General features: G+C 52.8%; 1 protein-coding gene across 1 annotated transcript in view; it reads left to right on the top strand.

The window, feature by feature from the left end:
* The window catches only part of ALOX5 (arachidonate 5-lipoxygenase), a 43,275-nt gene that overhangs the window by 16,737 nt on the left and 8,141 nt on the right, over positions 1-18,397 (top strand). The window contains exons 4-7 of the mRNA XM_080823504.1: positions 1,645-1,767; positions 9,871-9,977; positions 11,773-11,945; positions 14,966-15,112. Of these exons, the coding sequence (XP_080679630.1) occupies positions 1,645-1,767; positions 9,871-9,977; positions 11,773-11,945; positions 14,966-15,112 (550 nt within the window). The remainder of the gene's footprint in view (positions 1-1,644; positions 1,768-9,870; positions 9,978-11,772; positions 11,946-14,965; positions 15,113-18,397) is intronic.

The following is an 18,397-nucleotide window of genomic DNA, read 5'->3' on the forward strand; positions in this document are numbered from 1 at the left end:
ACCAACGTTTTTGGTGGTGAGCTTACAAACTGTACTGTCTCCATGCACTACGCGGCCCTAGTCTCCGGACCACCCTGATGGGGCACGTCCATCTCTCAGTGCTGCCACCCTCAGGAGGCCTGGGGAACAGCAGCGGGAGGCTGGGAGTTCGAGGAAATGAATCATTTTCTAAAACAAAGGGGAAAAAATCAGTAGATTAGTTGACGTACACGCGTCTACATTTTATCCTGTTAATGTACTAGCAGTGATGCTAATACATATACAACAAATATGGAATATTAAAGTCCAGGAAAATAGAATATTGTAAGTAAGCCAACAGTGAGAAGTGACAGTACTGCATGACAGAAAATGCTTTTCAAAATGCATCTGCTCTGACTGAGCATATCCAGTTCCTGTTCACCTCTGGTGGTCCTAATGGGAGTCTTACTGGGCTGACAGGACAGCATGAAAAACCATAGGGACTTTCATGACAGTAAAAGGACAAGATGATATTAAAGGGACGCCAGAGTTTTTCATGCCCTCAACTCTTAGTGCTTTAGTTTCCTGTCATAAGAGAGATTTTAATAAAGGAGAATTAGGAATACAAAAGGAAAAGCTGTTTACTCAGAATGTAAATTTTGGTTTTTAAACAAATACAAGATCATTCTCCCTGAGCTAAAGAAACAATCTTGGTTAGTTTGAGTTTTGTGGTAAGCAAAGAAAAAAAATAAATAAAGTTTTTTTTGTTGTTTTTAAGTAAAATTTAAGGGACACCTGGTGGCTCAGACTGTTAAGTGTCCAACCCTTGATTTCAGCTCAGGCCATGATCTCAGGGTCATGGGATCCCCACGTCAGACTCTGTGCTCAGTGGGGAGTCTGCTTGAGATTCTCTTTCTCCTTCTGCCTCTGCCCCTCCCCACCATGCTTGCAGGTGCTCTTTCTCTAAAATAAATAAGTCTTTAAAAAATTAAATTAAAAACAAAAACAAAATGTATGTGCCCAGTGCTGCAGGATAAGTTTCAAGACACCAGGATTGGAAAATTTGGGCTGGACAGAGTGCATGGCCCGTGTTTGGGGGGAATTATTTTGATTATAACAGTCACTAAGCCGGCCACGGACAGCATCTGTGCCTAAAGCCCCGCATCCAATCACCCTGCTGTCCTGGGCACCCTACTGGGAAGGAGTGACCGCCGTCCCCATTCCCCAGCTGCCACACACGGTGCAGGGGCATGTCGGCTGAACTGGAGGGATACTGGCTGTCCAGGTCAGCCTGGAAGTGGGGGAGCCTCGCCCACTTCTACCTCCAGTGACCAGCAGGGCTGCTCTATGCCAGGGGAGAGATGGCGGTTGAGTGTCTCATCAAATTGAGGTCTTCTGATGCTTCCTCTCAACTTCTTTTTACGCACTGGTGCACACTTACCATTCTCTACCCCTCTGCCAAGAGCCCAGTCTCAGGTTCAGAGGACCTCGGGCCTCCTACTGTGATGCTCAGGGCACAGGGAAGCAGGCTACCACCAGCCCCTGGGAGGGGTCCCTGTACCTCTCAGGCTGCACACTCAGCTGACAGAGGATACGCCCTCAGACCACATGGGCAGCCTTTAGCCTGAGGGACCAACCCAAAGGCAAGGCATTTGATAAAATTTTCTTCTTATTATTCATTCTCAGGTGGATGGAGTGGAACCCTGGCTTCCCTTTGAGTATTGATGCCAAATGTCACAAGGATTTGCCCCGAGACATCCAGTTTGATAGTGAGAAGGGTGTGGACTTCGTTCTGAACTACTCCAGAGCGTGAGTTTCCAAGAGCTTAAGGATGCTGGGCAGGCCCTCCATGGGTCAGGGGCGTGGGTTGGACCCTCACTCCTTTCTCTGTAGGGGCTTGGGGCTGGAGGGTGGCTCATCTGGGCGCCTCTTCCCACATCGTTTGACTGGATCCTCAGTGCACAGCCACAGGGTGGCCTGTATCTAAACCAAGCTACCACCATGATGACTCCAGACACCAGACATAGCTCTGTCATCAGCCCAAAGTCTAGCTCTTTCCTTGAAGTGCCCCATCCCTATCCACATCTCATCCCCCCTGGGCCAGTTCAAGGATGGACAGGGTACAGGCTGTCACCTAGGTAGCACGGCTCTGCAGTGAGAATGGCCACCATGGCTGGGCTGGTCACCCCATCCCTGGTTGTCCATCACAGCAGCCCCGTGAGGCAGGCATGGTTGTTATCCTCACCTTATCATTGGAGAATCTGAAGACTAAGGAAGTCATATACCTTGTCCAGTAGCCTCTGCTGATAAGCAGCAGAGACGTGAGTTCTGTGCGCCTTCTTTATGACTGAATTCCCACAGGGTTTCTACTGAGCCTGCTTGGGGGCTCCTGAAACATATGGAGCCCCAGCACCATCCCAGGGCCAGTTGGGGAGCCCTGAGATGCACCTTGACACTTTAAGGAGTTCTCATAATCATACACATCTAGAAAACTCTACAGCCATGATTCTGCCACGCGACTGAGCTTCAGCACCTGCTGGTTCCAGGCTAACTCCACAACCAGGAGGAGAGTCTCCGGGGTGGGGCCCTGGCCTCCAGTAGGCATATCCAGGAGGCAGACAGGTGGGGAGCCACTAACCCAGTCAGCTTCAGTGGCAGCATCTGCCTAGAGCAGAGCTGCTCCCCTCAAGAAGGGCCCCTCATCTGGTTGGACACACTCAGGCCTGTGCCAAAGACTTCTTCCTCCTTTGCACATATAGGAAGAAATCTACATGCAAACACAGCCTTACAATCAACCTCCATAGGGGACCCCCTCGAAACGGAAAGACCATGGGCATTTGTCTCCCTCAGGCTGCATCTACCTTGCGGGGAGGAGGTGGTAGAGGCCTAACACTCATCACGCCTCGGCTGAATTCCAGCCTCATAAATGTGGGTGTTTTCTAGTAGAATCATCTATTTTAACCTTCACAGCCATCCTGGGAGGTAGACACTGTTCTTGAATGTTTCCAGGTAAATAAGCTGATGTTCTGCTGGATCCAGGTCAGGGAATTTGTCTAAGGACATTTAGGCAGAAATTGGCACAATCAGAATTTGAATTCAGATCTATTTGGGTCCAAAGCTGGGGATATTTTTTTCCCGGCTACAACTGAGATCAACTAGGAAGAAAAACTAAAACCAAACATCTACATTAGTAATGCAGTGTAGTACCCAACATCTGGCTTCCTGGAAACACCAGGGCAATTAAATGTCTCATGTCCCACCCAGAGATTCCCAAAGTCGTGTGGGTTTTAGGGCAAAGCCCTGACCGGGATGGTCCGAGCAGGAAAGAAGGCCCTTGTGAGGGGCAGACTGAAGAGAAAATGATAAGGATGGAGAGGCAGCAAGGTCAGAGGAGATGATACTGCTTTATGGAATAGAGCCACCTCTTCTTAGTAATGGAGAAGGGATAGATGGCAGAGGCATAGTGGACGATGGATGGATGGATAGATGGTGGATAGACGGATGGTAGAGGGATGGATGGATGATGGAGGGGCAGTGGATGATGGACGGATGGGTAGATGGTGGATAGATGGATGGTAGAGGGATGGATGGATGGTGGATGGGTAGTGGACGATGGATAGATGGGTAGATGATGGATAGACGGAAGGTAGATGGTGGATAGACAGATGGTAGACAGATAGTAGAAGGATGGACGGATGGATGATAGAGGGATAGTGGACGATAGATGGAGGGGTAGATGGTGGATAGATAGATGGTAGAGGGATGGATGCATGGATGTTGGGTGGAGGAATGGAGGGAGCGAAGGAGGGTGGATGGCTGGTAGAAGAATATGTGGATAGATGGATGGAGGGTGGATGGCTGGTAGAAGAATATGTGGATAGATGGATGGAGGGTGAGTGGATGGACAGTGGAGTGAAGGCCAGACTATGCCTTTCTTATGTCTGCTCAGTGTTCCTGAAATTAATTGCCATCTTTGTACCTCAGGAGCCTAACACAGCAGCTTCCGCAGAGTAGGTGCTCAGTAAACTCTATCATAAGGAATGGAGTATGCCCCAGGTGGCCTCTCAGAGGCCTTTGTTATCACCTCATGGGTACTTCACACATCCACACTCGCTCTCTGTCTTATTCTCTTTCCATCTCTCTCTCTGCCACATGCACACACACACACGCATAATCACCTTTCTCCTCTCATGTACCCCCAACATGGCTGACAGCCTCTTAGCTGTACTCTCTCTGCGACCTTGCCCCACCCGGCCATGCCCAGACTGCTAACCCAGCCTCTGTGATGCCATTTCTCGGAGTCCCCTGGGGGATTCCAGTGTATAGTCAGGGCTGGAACCACTGGCCTCCATGCCTCCCTTGGCCTCATCCTCCACCCAGTTGCCTGTGGGGTCATGTCTATCCCCTGGGGCCTCAGGATGTATGTCCTTCCCTCCCAGCTCTGTCATCCCTCCCTGGGACATTCAGGAATACCCTTCTCCCTGTTTCCCTAGGATCCATCCAGCATAGCAATTGGAAATTCATTCTCAAGTGCCCATATAGTTTGTTGGAAGCTCCTTCTACGAAGGCAAATATAATTCTTTTACTTCCCCATAAAACCCTCACTGATTACCCCAGTTCCAGGAGAGAGCCTGCACATCTCTGCCGGCCTCCTCTGCCTTCCCTCCTGCCCCCAGATACAGAGGACACCCCAGCCATATGCATCCAGAACTAGTTAGCAAGGCATCTTCATGCCCTTTGTCTTTGCCCCCGCCATTCCCTCCAACTCAGATACCATTCTTCCCTTCTTGGCCTAAACTCATCATTTTTCAGGACCTTCTCCCAGAAGCTCCTAGAAGCTCCTGGGCCTGAGTGAGGTCTCCTCCCTTGTGCTCCCCAGTACTGGCCGCACAGGCCACTATTTCTCCAATGACATCACAGCCTGTCTTTCTCCACATCTGCCGTATAACTTGGTCCCTTGAACTGTGGACTATTTGGCAGGAACAAGCAAAGAAATCTTGAAATGGGCGCTCAGCCCCTCCTGGAGTAGCACAGCTTTGGTGGGGGGGACGCTCAGCTAAGCCCTGCCTCTGCTGGCTGAGCACCGTGAGGTTCTAAGAAGGAAACGAGAGATGTGCTCCCTGCCTTTGAGGAGGGTGCAGCCTGAATGAAGGGGACTAGACCTCAAGGAGATAGCTCAGAGTACCCCCCACCCTAAGAAGATGAGGGACACATGGGAGAGGCCTCTGGGCCAGTGGAGGGTGATGTTAGGGAAGCTAACTTCTCTGAGCCTCAGAGTCTCACCTGAAGAATGAGACCACAGCTCCTTCTCAGGGCTGTTGTGAGAATATAATGAGGCCACATATGTCAACCCTGCACAGAGAAGATGCTCCCTAAAAACAGCATTAGTTTCCATCCGTTCTTGGTCATGGGGTCAGGCCAACAGGACCAGGTCTCCATCATCACACACGTGCTGAACACCTGCCCCCTCAGATTGGCTTCCGCCCTCAAGGACTCACAGAGGACCCCTCACTCTGTCTGGTGTTGTCTTCTTATGGGGACCACGAAGTCTTCACAGCAGGAAGGCATCTGGCCTGGCCTTGCAGTGAGCAGGCAAACATAGGCAGGGGCCGGGAGGAATGGGACAAGGATGCTCTGGCAGAGAGGGCACCTTAGGCCAAGGTCAGCTGTGGCAGGGCCTGTTCACAGAACCAAGTGCATTGTAACATTTCCTGGTGGCATCAAAGGAGGAACAACTTGTGCGTTTACTGACCACTCACTGTTTGCAGACTAGAGCTTGATTGCAGGCGTTGGTGGGCTGATAAGGGAATGTCCCTTTAAAGGAAATTGAGAAAGAGAGCTTCCTTCCTAGTATGGTAGAACACTGCAGAAATGGGACTGAGTTCCAGAGGAGGTGACCAGCCTTGTGCCAAGACCAAGGGGCTCGGACCCTCATGCTCTGGGCATTTCCCATCAGATGGGATCAGATGGAGGCAGCTCCCTGAAGGGGCACCCTTCTCCCTGAGGTCCTGGGGGCACCTCGCTGTGATCACAGATGGCTTCCTGGGAGGGCGGCATCAGAAGAGCTCCCACAGCCTGCACGGACTGCTCCGGGCCTACATTTGCGGGGTCCGGTGACAGACGGGGAGCTCTGAGAGGGATCGTTGCTGCATTGCAGAAGCTCGGCCTGGCTGCCTTCAGGGGTCAGAGGAGAGAGCCTAGAGCTGGTGAAGAGGGGAAGTGGGAGAGTAGGGAAGATTGTGGGATGTGGTGTGGATGGACCTGGATCTGGTTAGAATTCAGGCATAATGGAGAGACTGAGGGGAGACCCCCAGGCTTCCTTGGCCTGTGGATCCGTCTGTCAGGAAAATAGAGTGATCCATACAAAGGGGAGCTGGGGAAGGAAAGGGGGAGATGAGTGCCGCTTGGGAGCATTGATGAGATTGAGAGCCCCAGGCAGCCTCTGGTGGTGCAAGCAGGCTCAGGGCCAAAGGCCAGAGCTTGCTACAGATAAGATTTTGAACTTGTCTGCTTGTCCCCCAGAATGCCAGTGCTTAAGGCTGTAGACTTTAATATTAATAATGAGGAACAACTAGGGCACTACTTGCTAATGTTTGTTGAACTCTTTTTATGAACTAGGGCTTTCTGTACATTAGGTCAGCCCTGTGAGGCAGGGACAGTCGTGCCCATTTCACAGGTGAGAAAATGGAGATGCGGCCACATGGCTGGGAGTGATGGGGCTGAGATCTTAGGCCAGGCCTTTAACACCTGGTGATGAGCAGCCCTATTTCAGCTGCCATCTCTCAGGGACTCCCAGCCCCATCCAGACTGCATCCAGACCCCAGCACTTGGGTCAAGGGCTCTAAGACCCCTTGGTGCAGCCCCCTAGAGGTCTGATGGAGTGTCCTTGAGGAAGAGACATCCAAGTGCCTGGCAGCCTGCTCTGCATGGACAGTTCCTGATAGAGAGAACCCACAGAGCCAGCGCCTAGCTAGCCTGTGTCCCTGCAGCCCACACTGGAGCGTGCCACTCTGCCCATGGTTAAATCAAGTCCTGCTGTGGAAAACAAACTTGTGGCTGAGGTCACCAGAGAGACCTTCCCCATTGAATCTCTGGCTTTGGGCAGTTCAGCCTCCATGCCACTTGTGAGTAATTACGGGGACTTGTCTCTTCTGAGCCACCAGCTCTGCCTGGAATGAGGCAGCCCTCCTCTGCAGGCGCCGCCCCCCCTCTCCAAACAGCAAAACTGTGAAGTGGAAAATGGAGACGCTGTTAGAAGGAAAGGGGCAGGGGAAGCAGAGAAGACCAGAGCTGTCCTCTCTCCTGGCACAGAGCAAGCAGCCCAGTGCATGCTGGCACTGGCTGTGTGACCTTGAATGAACCAGTCGCTCTCTTTGGGCTGCAGGTTCCTCTTTGTGCAGTAACAGGTCTTTGGAGTCCCAACAGTCCAGTTGTCTGTAAGCATGTAAAAATATTTTGCCTTGAGATGACATGCAAATGTTTTCCTCCTAATTCCACTTCTTCCTGAATCTGTGGCTTCCTCTGGGTACCAGCCCACCCCACCCTGTGTTCAGTGCCAGCCTTTTGTTTTGAAGTCAAAGACACCCAGCTGGGGAGATGATGAGCCAAGGGCTGTGACTCACTCCCGGTTCCCCACAGGATCCTCAGACCTCAGGACCTCTTTCCTGGGCACCGTGTGGCATGTGCTGGGGCTCCTGGGCCTGCAGAGACCTGGGAAGGCCTGTCTTCTCCCAGAAACGTGTCCTTTTCCACACCCGGTCTGACTGTGGGTGTTACAGTGCGGTTTACTCCTCTTGTTTAACGCTGCTCTCTGCCCCAGGAGGCTGAGCAGATGAGGGAGGTGGAGAAGGACAGCAGATGCTGGCTGAGGAAGGGGTAGCGATGCTGACAGCAGCTTAGCAGGGTCTGCCTAGCCGTGGTGAGGCTCCAAAGCATGTGTGCAAAATAAGCGTGCGTGTAAGAGCCCCTCCCTCCTGGGGAGGGGCTAGGATAAAGTGTTGAAGAGACCAGTCCAGCCTATAGGACAAGTCCAACTCATTCTCCAGCCCCGGGGTGTGGAGCGTGGGCTGTGCGCACGGCACAGCCCAGGCTGCACGCCAGCACCTTCCCAGCACTGCAGCCTCTCCAGAACCCTCAGGCAGCTGGGTCATCGGACTCAGAGAAGGCGAGACCCATAGAGGTGACCAGCTTCGTGGCTCCTGGACCCACTCCCGGGCAGCGTGGCCTCCAAGGGGTCCCAGGGCAGCTGGTGCAGAGGAGAAGCATTTGCTAGATTGAGCAGGGGGATCGGAAGGGGAGTCATAAAGGTGTGCCATGTTCTGCCTCACGTGCCTTTCCCACATCTGGCAGGACTAGGAGGGAACCCTGCTTTCCTGCATTCAGTCACTCAGACTTGCTGCCCTCATGCATGCTCCCTGGTAGCTCCCCTGGGATGAGACAGCCATCTGTCCCCATCAGCCAGGGTCACTCTGGACAAAACACCCAAATCTCAGTCCTTTGATGCTGCTGGGAAAGGTGTGAGGTGGCTTTGGAACCCTCACGCTGTCCGCAGTGCTCAGACCCCAGTCAGCACCAACCCTATCCCCTCCCACCCACTCCCTACCAAGGAGTGAGTCTAAGGAGGGCCCCAGTCCTGCACAGGTTGGGCTGCTGCTTCTGGGAAGCATTGAGTCTGCTGCTCATGCCTGGGAGGTGGGTGGATGGGAAGGGGGTTCCCCAGGAGAAGCACTGGCCAGCATGGTCCCCTGCCTGGGTATATACACTGTCTCTCTCAGTCAGTGATCAGGGCTGCCAGAGTCACTGGAGAGCCTGGAGCCCCCGGCTCCGCGCGGAGCAGTGCAAATGCACCTTTGTCCTCCGGCGCTGCAGGCAGAAGCAGGGCTCTGCACCGCTGAGACGGCATCATGGGACAGACTGGGCTGGGGAAGGGGAGCTTCCCTGAGATCAGAGGAGCTGCGGGGGTCCTCGAGGCCAGCCCTCCAGATACACTGACCCCATAGACCCAGAAGGAGAAGAGGGCATTTCAGGCAGAGGAACAGCACATGCAAAGGCCCCAAGTGAGTATATACAAAAGGCAGTGCGGGCGGGAGGCTTGAACTCTGGAGTGGGCGGTGAGCATTGACAGTGGGGAGCGAACAGTGTGACTGCCTGGTACCCTTAGCTGTGGGTGTTCCAGAGAGAGAAACTGAGGCGGAATGTGTCACATGAGCACTGACCAGAAGGCCCTAACCTCAGTCCTGCACCTTGCTTGAGTTAGTAGAGAAGTCTGGGAGACCTTTCTCTCTCCCCCGCCATTCCCAGGCCCATTCCAGAGTTCCCTCCTCCGGTAAGCCCCTGGGATCGCTTGGACCACTCAGATCTCACTCCTGAGTGTGTGCAGCCTGCTTTTTGGATTTATGAAGCTCCTGTCCTGGCTTATTTGGCTGTCCTGTGTAAGGAGCATTTGGAAAACTCTCTCTCTCTCTCGGTACCAGGCACAGAGCCAGAGTTAGGCAGAAAGTAAGTAAGGGATGAACTCAATCAAACTGCTCATGCCCTAAAACTCCAGACGGTTGGCTGGAGTAGCTGCGTAGGGACTAGGGTGCTCTGTGCCAGGGAGCTGGTCCCTGGTGGGGGCAGCCAAACTTTACTGAATGACCGAAGGCATGGGCGAAAGCTGGTGTGGAGGGCGTTGGAGGCACTCTGGGCTGTTCTCGAGGGCGGTGGCGACTTTCCAGGGGAGATGCAGTAGGGAGAGCTTCAGCGTCGGTGCTGGTTCCTGTCCTGGTTCCACCAGGCCAACCAGCTGTCCTCTCAGAGCGGCCCTGGGTTCAAAGTTCCTTGCTGCCCAGGAGGCCACCGTGTGAAGGGGCTGTGCGGAGCGGGGCAAGGCCAGAGCGAGTGCAAGTGGGGATGCTGTCTCCTGGTCTGCAGGATGGAGAACCTGTTCATCAACCGCTTCATGCACATGTTCCAGTCTTCCTGGAGCGACTTCGCCGATTTCGAGAAAATCTTTGTCAAGATCAGCAACACTATTTCGGGTGAGTGTACACACCCCTTTCCTCGGGTCTCTCGTGGGGCTGGGGAGATTTGCCTGGGACTAGGAAAGGGCCGCCCCACCCCTGCTCCCACATGGCAGCTGGCTCCTCCCCATTGGCCAGGCCTGCACCCCTGCCACAGCCCCCGCAGTTTCCCAGTGGTCCCCCTCCTGCCCAGAGCTTACCCCTCCTTGGACACTCAGGGCTAAGCACCCTCAACCTCACTTCATCATCAAAGGTCTCAGAAGTGTCAAAACATTGTATTTACGTGAATCGGTCATTTATGGTGCATCTGAGCAGAGTAAAGGCAGAACTTAGCTTGTTTTTTAAGCATTTACAGAAAAGTGACCTTGGGTTTGCTTGGACGAGGATGTGTTTGGTCGGTGTTGACTTGCAATAGCAACATAATTGTCAGGGATGGTCCAGGAAGGAAAAACAGAAAAGATAAGGAAACAGGAATGATGGATGAAGAATGGGCGTTGAAATAAGCACCTGGGAAGACCCTGCGCAGGCTTCTCCCCAGGAGGCCCCTCTGCTCCCTCCTCCCTCCTCCCTCCTTCTCTCCCCCTCCTCCCTCCTCCCTCTTTCTTCCCTCTTCTCTCCTCTTCTTCCCTCCTCCCCTCTGCTCCCTTCAACCTAGGTGGAAGGTCTGGAGTCCCCTCTCCCCTTGAGGCACAATGTTGTACAGCAGACTCTAGAACATACTCATCTTGCTTAACTGAAGCTTCCTGGTCATTGGGTAGTAACTCCGCATTTCCCCTTCCCGCAGCTCCTGGCAACCACCATTCTGACTTTAGGAGTGTGACTGTTAATGACCACGTGTCAGTGGCATCGCGTAGTATTTGTCTCCCCGTGACTAGCGGGTTTCCTTAGCATCATGTCCTCCGTGTTCACCCACGCTGGCAAACTGCAAGGTGTCCTTCCTTTCTTAAGGCTGTTTCCACACCTCGGCTGTTAGGAAGGGTGCTGCAGTGACCATGGGAGTGTGGATATCTCTTCCAGATCCTGATTTCAGTTCTTTGGGATAAATACCCAGAAGTGGGATCACTGGATCATACAATAGTTCTACTTTTAATTTTGAGGGATCCCACCCTACTGTTTTCCATAGTGGCCACACATTTTGCATTCCCACCAGCAGTGCACAAGGTTCCAGTTTCTCCACACCCTCTCCAACCCCCGCTGTCTTGTTCTTCTGATAGCCATCCGGACAGGTGCAAAGCGGTACCCCATTGTTGTTCTCACTTGCACTTCCCTGATGATTAGTGACTTTGAGTAATTTTTCATATACCTGCTGGCCATTTGTACGTCTTCTTCGGAAAAATGTCTGTTCCAGTCTTTTGTCCATTTGTTAATCAGGTTATTAGTTTTTTTGCTATTGAGTTGTAGGGGTTCTTTATGTATTTTGGAGATGAACCATTTATCAGATGCTCAGTTCACACGTGTCTGCTGCTCTGTAGGTTCTTTTCACTTGTCGACTGTTCCTTTGCTGTGCAGAAAGTTTTTAGTTTGGTGCAATCCCATTTGTCCACTTTTGGTGGTGTTCTTGAGGACGGAATTCCCCAGGAACCTTCTGAGCCACTAGGGGCAGCTCAGGGAGGACAAGATAAGCGTCATGTCCTAAGCCAGGGGTCGGGCAGTAGGGCACAGCCAGCAGGATTCATGGTTGACCAGCTGGCCGGCAAACACCTGGGGGATGGGACCCAGCGGGGACTCTGGTCCTCAGCCAGGGTCAGAAGAGCTGCAGCCCGGGTTGCCGCTACTCAGAGCTCGGGCAAGGCCACAGTTTTCTCCCCTTTAGAGCGGGTCATGAACCACTGGCAGGAAGACCTCATGTTTGGCTACCAGTTCCTGAATGGCTGCAACCCAGTGTTGATCCGGCGCTGCACGAAACTGCCCAAGAAGCTCCCTGTGACCACAGAGATGGTGGAGTGCAGCCTGGAGCGGCAGCTCACCTTGCAGCAGGAGGTCGAGGTAGGACCTGGTTGTTGGATGACTTCAGCCACGGCCAGCTCAGATGGCTAGGTCACGCTCTGTGGGGCAGAAAGCACTTTCTGCCGGCTGGTGCTCACGAACCTGTCTCCAGGCACCTCTGCCAGGCTGAGGAGGAGATCAGCTGCCCTCGGTGAGGGGGTCTCCTCCTTTTCCTGGGCATTTGTGGAAAATGTCTTGTCCAGTGTGGGAGGAGGCATTGATGGTGGTAATTCTCAGTGCTCAGGGCTGGTAGCATGCCTGTATTTTCAACGTCAGTGTCACTAATTAAAAGAGCTCCCCCTCAGTAGGGGCTAGTTGTAGGCCAGGCTTTGTGACGGAAGCTTTACACTCATGGCTGTCGGGTTGTCACCAACCTTGCAAAGGTAAGGAAACCGGAGAAAGACACAAGCCTTGTAACAGCACAAGGAAAAGGGAGAAAATGGGTGGAATTTTTAAGTTTTTAATTGAAAATGGTGTCTTCTGCTTCTGCCCTCACCCTCCTCCCAGCCCTCCTTCTGGCTCATCTTCAGGGAACTGAGGCCCAGAGATGGTCCTGGCTCTCCAGTTGGTTGGCCTCTCCCGCCAGAGCCAGCACAACAGTCCCCTGCCCCCAGGTGTCTAGGTGGCCTTCTGTTTCTGGTCACGTGTCTTGTTTGCTCAGCTTGCCTTGGGGACCCAGCGAGGGAGGGGTGGTCTGTGCCATCTGTGGACAGCCCACTCAGCCCCCACCACCTGCCCACCTGGCTCTAGAGGGCCACCTGCCCAGCTGACCGTCCCCCACCCCAGGGCACATGGTCCCAACCCCTGCACCCTGGACTGCCTGGGCCCCAGCACGCTAACCGGTCACATGGACCGATGACCAGGGCCGCACATGCCCCCACACAGGCACATACTCACACATGCACACACATAGCGGTATCCTTTGTAGATTCCATTTCTGGCCAGATGAACAGTGATTCGGTGGCTATGGGTTCCACACTTCAAGCCAGAGAATCCTACAACCTCGAGAGCCACAGAGTTGTACAATGGGAAGGGACTGCATAGCCCTCTGGCTGGCGGACAGCTTCTGCTTGCCAGTCCTTGCCACCTCCAGGGCTGGGGGTTGTGGCCATCTTTGTCAGAATGGCCACCTTTCCTCTGAGTGATGGTCTAGAGGCTCAGCCGTGGTTTTGGTCACAAAGCAATAATCTAATAGCCACCACTGACTAGAGTCTTATGTGCCATCCATCTCTTACACACACACCACCTATTTCTTACATGCCATGCCTTACACACACTTCCCATCTCTTACAGACACCTGCCATCTCCTACACACACCTCCCATGTCCTATAGCACAATTCTTAATTCCCTGAATCAGTCATTAGGGCCAGGAAAATGGAGCCTATGGACCAAAAGGAGAGGACAGGGAACCAGACAGGCAAGAACACCAGTATCCAGTGCAGAATCCCAGAACATCAGAACTAAGAGAGAGGGTCTCCCCCCTCACTTTTCAGAAGGATGACACTGAGACCCAGAGAGAGGAGGTGACTTGGGATAACAGAGCAGTGCCCCTGGTACGGGCCCAGATTCCAGGCCGCCTGGTTCCCTGGCCTGGGTTCCCAGGGCCTCTTGTTAGCCTGACATTCATCACCTTAACTAACCTGGGTCTCCTCAAGATTGGATTGGCAGCCATTCCTGGGAAGTACCCACGATGGTCATGTCCACTCTGACAGTCCAGTTGCCCAGCCCATCACAGGAGCCCACCCAGCCCAGTGACCCACCAACCCATAGGCCTCTACCTTCTTGACACGGTGATCCTGAGGGGCCCCGTCACATGCTCTCCTGAAACCAGCTTCTCCCCACACTCCTGCCCTGGTGAGCGGTGGGCACAAACTGCGTCCTCTCCACCCCTGCCCCACACACATTGCAGACAGACAGCCCAGAGCTCATCACTGGTGCCAGGTGACTGCCAAGGTCCCTTGAGCTGAAAAAGGAGGAAGATGGTGACCAGGCCCTTAGCTCCTGTCCCATGTTCGGTCCCCCCTAAGGGGGATTCCTAAAGCTTGTGCTGGGCGGTCCAGCACGCCCTCTGCAGGGTTGTGGACATACATCTCACCTGAGCACTGGTGGACCCGGCTCTGCAGCATAGGGACCACCCCCTTCAGCAGCATCCATTACTTGCTTAAAATGAGAAAAGCTTTAGAAGAAGTGCCCCATCCTCCTTCCAAATTCTTCAAGTTCTGGCGTGAGCAGGCCCCAGCTTTAGGAAAGGAGCCCTCACAGCTCTCAGGTTGGGCTCCCTGTAGAAGACTGATCTATAGTCTGCGAAGAGTGGCTTTCTCCCTTCCCTACATCCCAGGCACATGACTTTTTTTTTTTTTTTAAGTGTAACAACCCCAGAAAAAGAGCCCGAATCAGGAATGTCACCAAGATCAATGAATTTTCACCAAGTGACCCCACCTTGCCACCAGCCTCAGACCAGGCTGCAGAACACACCATCCAGGGACAAAACACTTCTTGCCCCCAAAGAGTGTACCCTCCCCCAAGGCCTAAGGACCCCCCCAGGACCCTGCAGACCCCTGCCCCTGCAGATTCCCCTGCAGAACCTTCCACCCCCGAAGACCCGGCCCCATTTCTCCTCCCAAGGGTGACATGTCGTGACACCGTGTAAGTGCACGCCGGCGGCAGCGCTCTTCAGAATTTGCATTCTTGTCTATCTCGTCCGCACCCTATCTGCTTCCTTATGATGCTGCCACTCTGGGGGGTCGTCCAGTATCTTGCATGAGGGCCACGCAGCTCCCAGGGACAACACATGCAGACCAGGCCCCTGCCATTCCTTCACATCACCCGAAAACCACCACAACCTCTGAACACTTCTGGTTGCAAAGCAGCCCAGAGTCAGAGAACCAAACTGTCCATTCGGAGCTCTGATCAGATGTTAGGGGCCTCTAAAGCCACCTCTCTCTCCCCCTTGGGCCTGGTTCTTGGGTCCATCTCTGTCTGAGGCTGACGCGGCAATATTTCCTCTTGCCTCCTGCAGCAAGGGAACATCTTCATCGTGGACTTTGAGCTGCTGGATGGCATTGATGCCAACAAAACAGACCCCTGCACCCTGCAGTTCCTGGCAGCGCCCATCTGCTTGCTGTACAAGAATCTGGCTAACAAGATTGTCCCCATTGCCATCCAGGTAGGCCATCACCCTGCTCCTTTCCCAGACAGCTCTGCCCTCGGCAGCCAGGGATTGGCAGGGAGTTTCCTGGGTGTCTCCATCTGAACCTCCAGGAGGAGGTGACCACTCTGCCTCGCATCTCCTAGGGTGGGTGCAGAAAGCTGAAGGCTGTGCCAGGTGGATAGGAAAAACAAGAACTTAGGGCTTCCTGCCAGCGGTGGGGAGAGCTGGCCCCAAGCAGCGGGAAGGGCTCCCCTCCCCAAAATACACTTGACAGATTCCTGCTGAGCACCTGCCCTGGGATAACATACTACACACTTCGCTTCCTCCCAGCATCCTGACCAGGGACCCCAAGTCAGAACATCAAAAGGGGTCTGGCAGGTGAGGCTGTGAGATGAGCTATAGACTGAGGCCACCAGGGGGCACCATGGAGGCTGGGGTCGGGAAGGGGCCAGTCCTGCAATGCTGCCTTCCAGCACCCAGGGGTTCTTGTTTCTACCAAAGATGATGGAGGAGAAAGCGGGGCAGTTCCGGTGAATGGGGGCAGGGGCAGAGCATCCTCTCTCGCACTCCTGGCTGCTGCTTCCTCAGAGCACCAAGCACTCTGTGACCGCTGGTGTGCAGACAGCGGGAAACAACACCCAGCACAGCACCAGGTGTAGGTCTGTGAAGAGGGCTGCTGCCCAGGGGCCCCTGTGGGGGACAGATGGACAAGCCATCTGCAGACTCGACTTTGAGCCAGTTGTGAACCGGGCGTTGAGTGCTATGGGCATAAGAGCCACTGGTTTGCCCTGTGCTAACCCCATGACAAGATTGTCCCAAAGGTTAGCCTGCACAGTACACAATCCCTTACCCTCAATTCTGAAATCTAAGAAGTCCTAAAACTACTAGGTTTTTCAAAAGTGTGCACCAAATTCATTGGCAGCAAAACTTGCTGTGAACCAAAACAGAGACTGTTTAGAAGCTTTGCCCCACCCAGTGTGGTATGCATGTGTATCATAGAGAAGTACTGACGCATTTGATTGTAAAATAGTGTGTTGCCCGGGACCCGGTGTGGGGGGAGAAAGGTGTCACCAAATGAAGTATATGCACTGCTAAAATCCTAAAACTTCTGGATTCTGAGACACGTGGTCATCAGGGTTTCGGACTAGGACCCGGCTCAAGTTATATCATCGTCATGACAAGGCTCCGAGGTCAGGGACTACTGCTGCGAGTCACGTCCAGCAGATGAGAGGACAGACATAGGTGCACAGTCAGCATAGTGGGGCTTAGTGCCAGGCTGTCTGGCTCCAGAGTTCATGCTCTCCCAATCTCCTGGTCTCGGGCACATCTTCCCCCAGAGGAATTCCCAGCCTGAATTCCCAGCCTAGCAGAGAGAAGCTCTGTGCTTAAGAAACTGAAGCTAAAGGTAAAGGGACAGGCGTCGGGAGAGAAGCAAACAGGACTGAAAGACCTGAGGAGGAGCCATTTACAAGTGGCAGGCACCCTGAAGCAGCCTGTCCTCCAGAGACTTCTTGGAGTGGCCTGGAGTGGCCTGGAGTCAGGGGCCTGGCTTCAGTCCCAACTCTGTCACTTGCTAGCAGACATGGGACCTTGGGCAAGTCACAATATTCCTGAATATCTTCCCTCTGTTAAAAATGCAACCTTTGCAAACTATGAAGAACCATGAAAATAAAACCAAAAGAATAATAAATCTAAACTTTGGTTCTTTGAAAGGTTTAAGAAAATGGAAAGAAACAAAATTATGTAAGATTAGGAATAAGACATAATCACAAGGGTGTTTGTTTTCTTTAAAAGTAATAGCATGGCATCAAATTTGTAAAGTTGGAAGCAATAGGTAAAAAACCTGGCAAAATATAAATTATGAGAAGAAATTGTAGACAACAGGCCAATATCCATATAAGCACCTGGGAAGCTGACTGAACATCTAGTGGGGTGAGGAGCCCAAGAGCTGAGCTGCTGAGCTCCAGCCAGCCTTTACCCAGTGGACATTTGCCAAGCTGTTTCACAGGCTTCAGCTCCGGATCTCGTTCTGGGAAGCCGGCATAACCTTCATGCTGAGCCCCCCAACAGGCAGACTCCCAAAGAAAGCTGAAAACCAATCCAAGTTACAAACACAGATTTTATTTTATTTTTTAAAGATTTTATTTATTTATTTGACAGAGAAACAGCAAGTGAGGGAACACAAGTAGAGGGAGTGGGAGAGGGAGAAGCAGGCTTCCCACCAGGCTCAGGGCCAGGACTGAGCACCCACACCACAGAACAGGTGTGTCCCAGCCGGAGGAGCACGCAGTGGGACACTCTCTCCTAGAACAGCCCTTCTGGGCCCAGCAGCCTGTCCTCTAGCGCCAGGTCCGTGGAGACCATAGAGATGCAAGCCCTAACAGTTAGGGCATCACAAGCATCGCTCATGGTGGGAAAACAAACGAAGACCATCTGAAGGCAGCAGAGGATTGATTGAATGAAATCTCTTATGTCCAGACAATGAGCTGTTGCACCAGCTTTAAAAGGAATGAACTTGATGTATCGCAGCAGGCCTGAGGGGTTTCCACAGTGAGCTAACAAAGCAGAAGGATGGACATTGGGCAGAGATCATCGCATCTCCTCTGTGCAAATGGAACGTAGGAAGCAGCACACCATTGACAAGACAGTACTTGCGGGTGTGGGGAGGTGCAGAAGGACACAGCCTCACCAGTGGAGAGCACTGGGATGGACTGGCTGGGGCACAGGTGAGCAAGAGAAAGAAGAGAAAGGCATTTATTATAGCAGTGTTCGATTTGTGGAACATTGAACAGGTTAATATGCACATACACAAAGAGCTGGATTAGGAGATTATTTATTACTACCCTCTTCTGAAGTGACCAAATTGTTTTTTCTTTTTTTTTTTTTTTTTTTTTTTTTTTTTTTTTAAAGATTTTATTTATTTATTTGACAGATAGAGAGATCACAAGTAGGCAGAGAGGCAGGCAGAGAGAGAAGGGGAAGCAGGCTCCCCGCTGAGCAGAGAGCCCGATGCGGGGCTCGATCCCAGGACCCTGAGATCATGACCTGAGCCGAAGGCAGCGGCTTAATCCACTGAGCCACCCAGGCGCCCCCAAATTGTTTTTTCTAATCAGAAACAAAAAACTACTTTGTTAACCAAAACACAAATTAAAAAAAAAAAAAAAAAAACAAGTTGTCCAGGGTACATTCTGGACTCCCACAGTGTCACTGAGCCCGGACAGAAGTGGGGAGGACGGGACAATGGGTAGGAGAGGGGAAGGCCCAAGCCAGCATGGCCTTCAAGGCCAGTGGAAAAGTTCC

Source organism: Martes martes (assembly GCF_963455335.1).
Source record: "Martes martes genome assembly, chromosome: 14".
NCBI lineage: Eukaryota > Metazoa > Chordata > Mammalia > Carnivora > Mustelidae > Martes > Martes martes.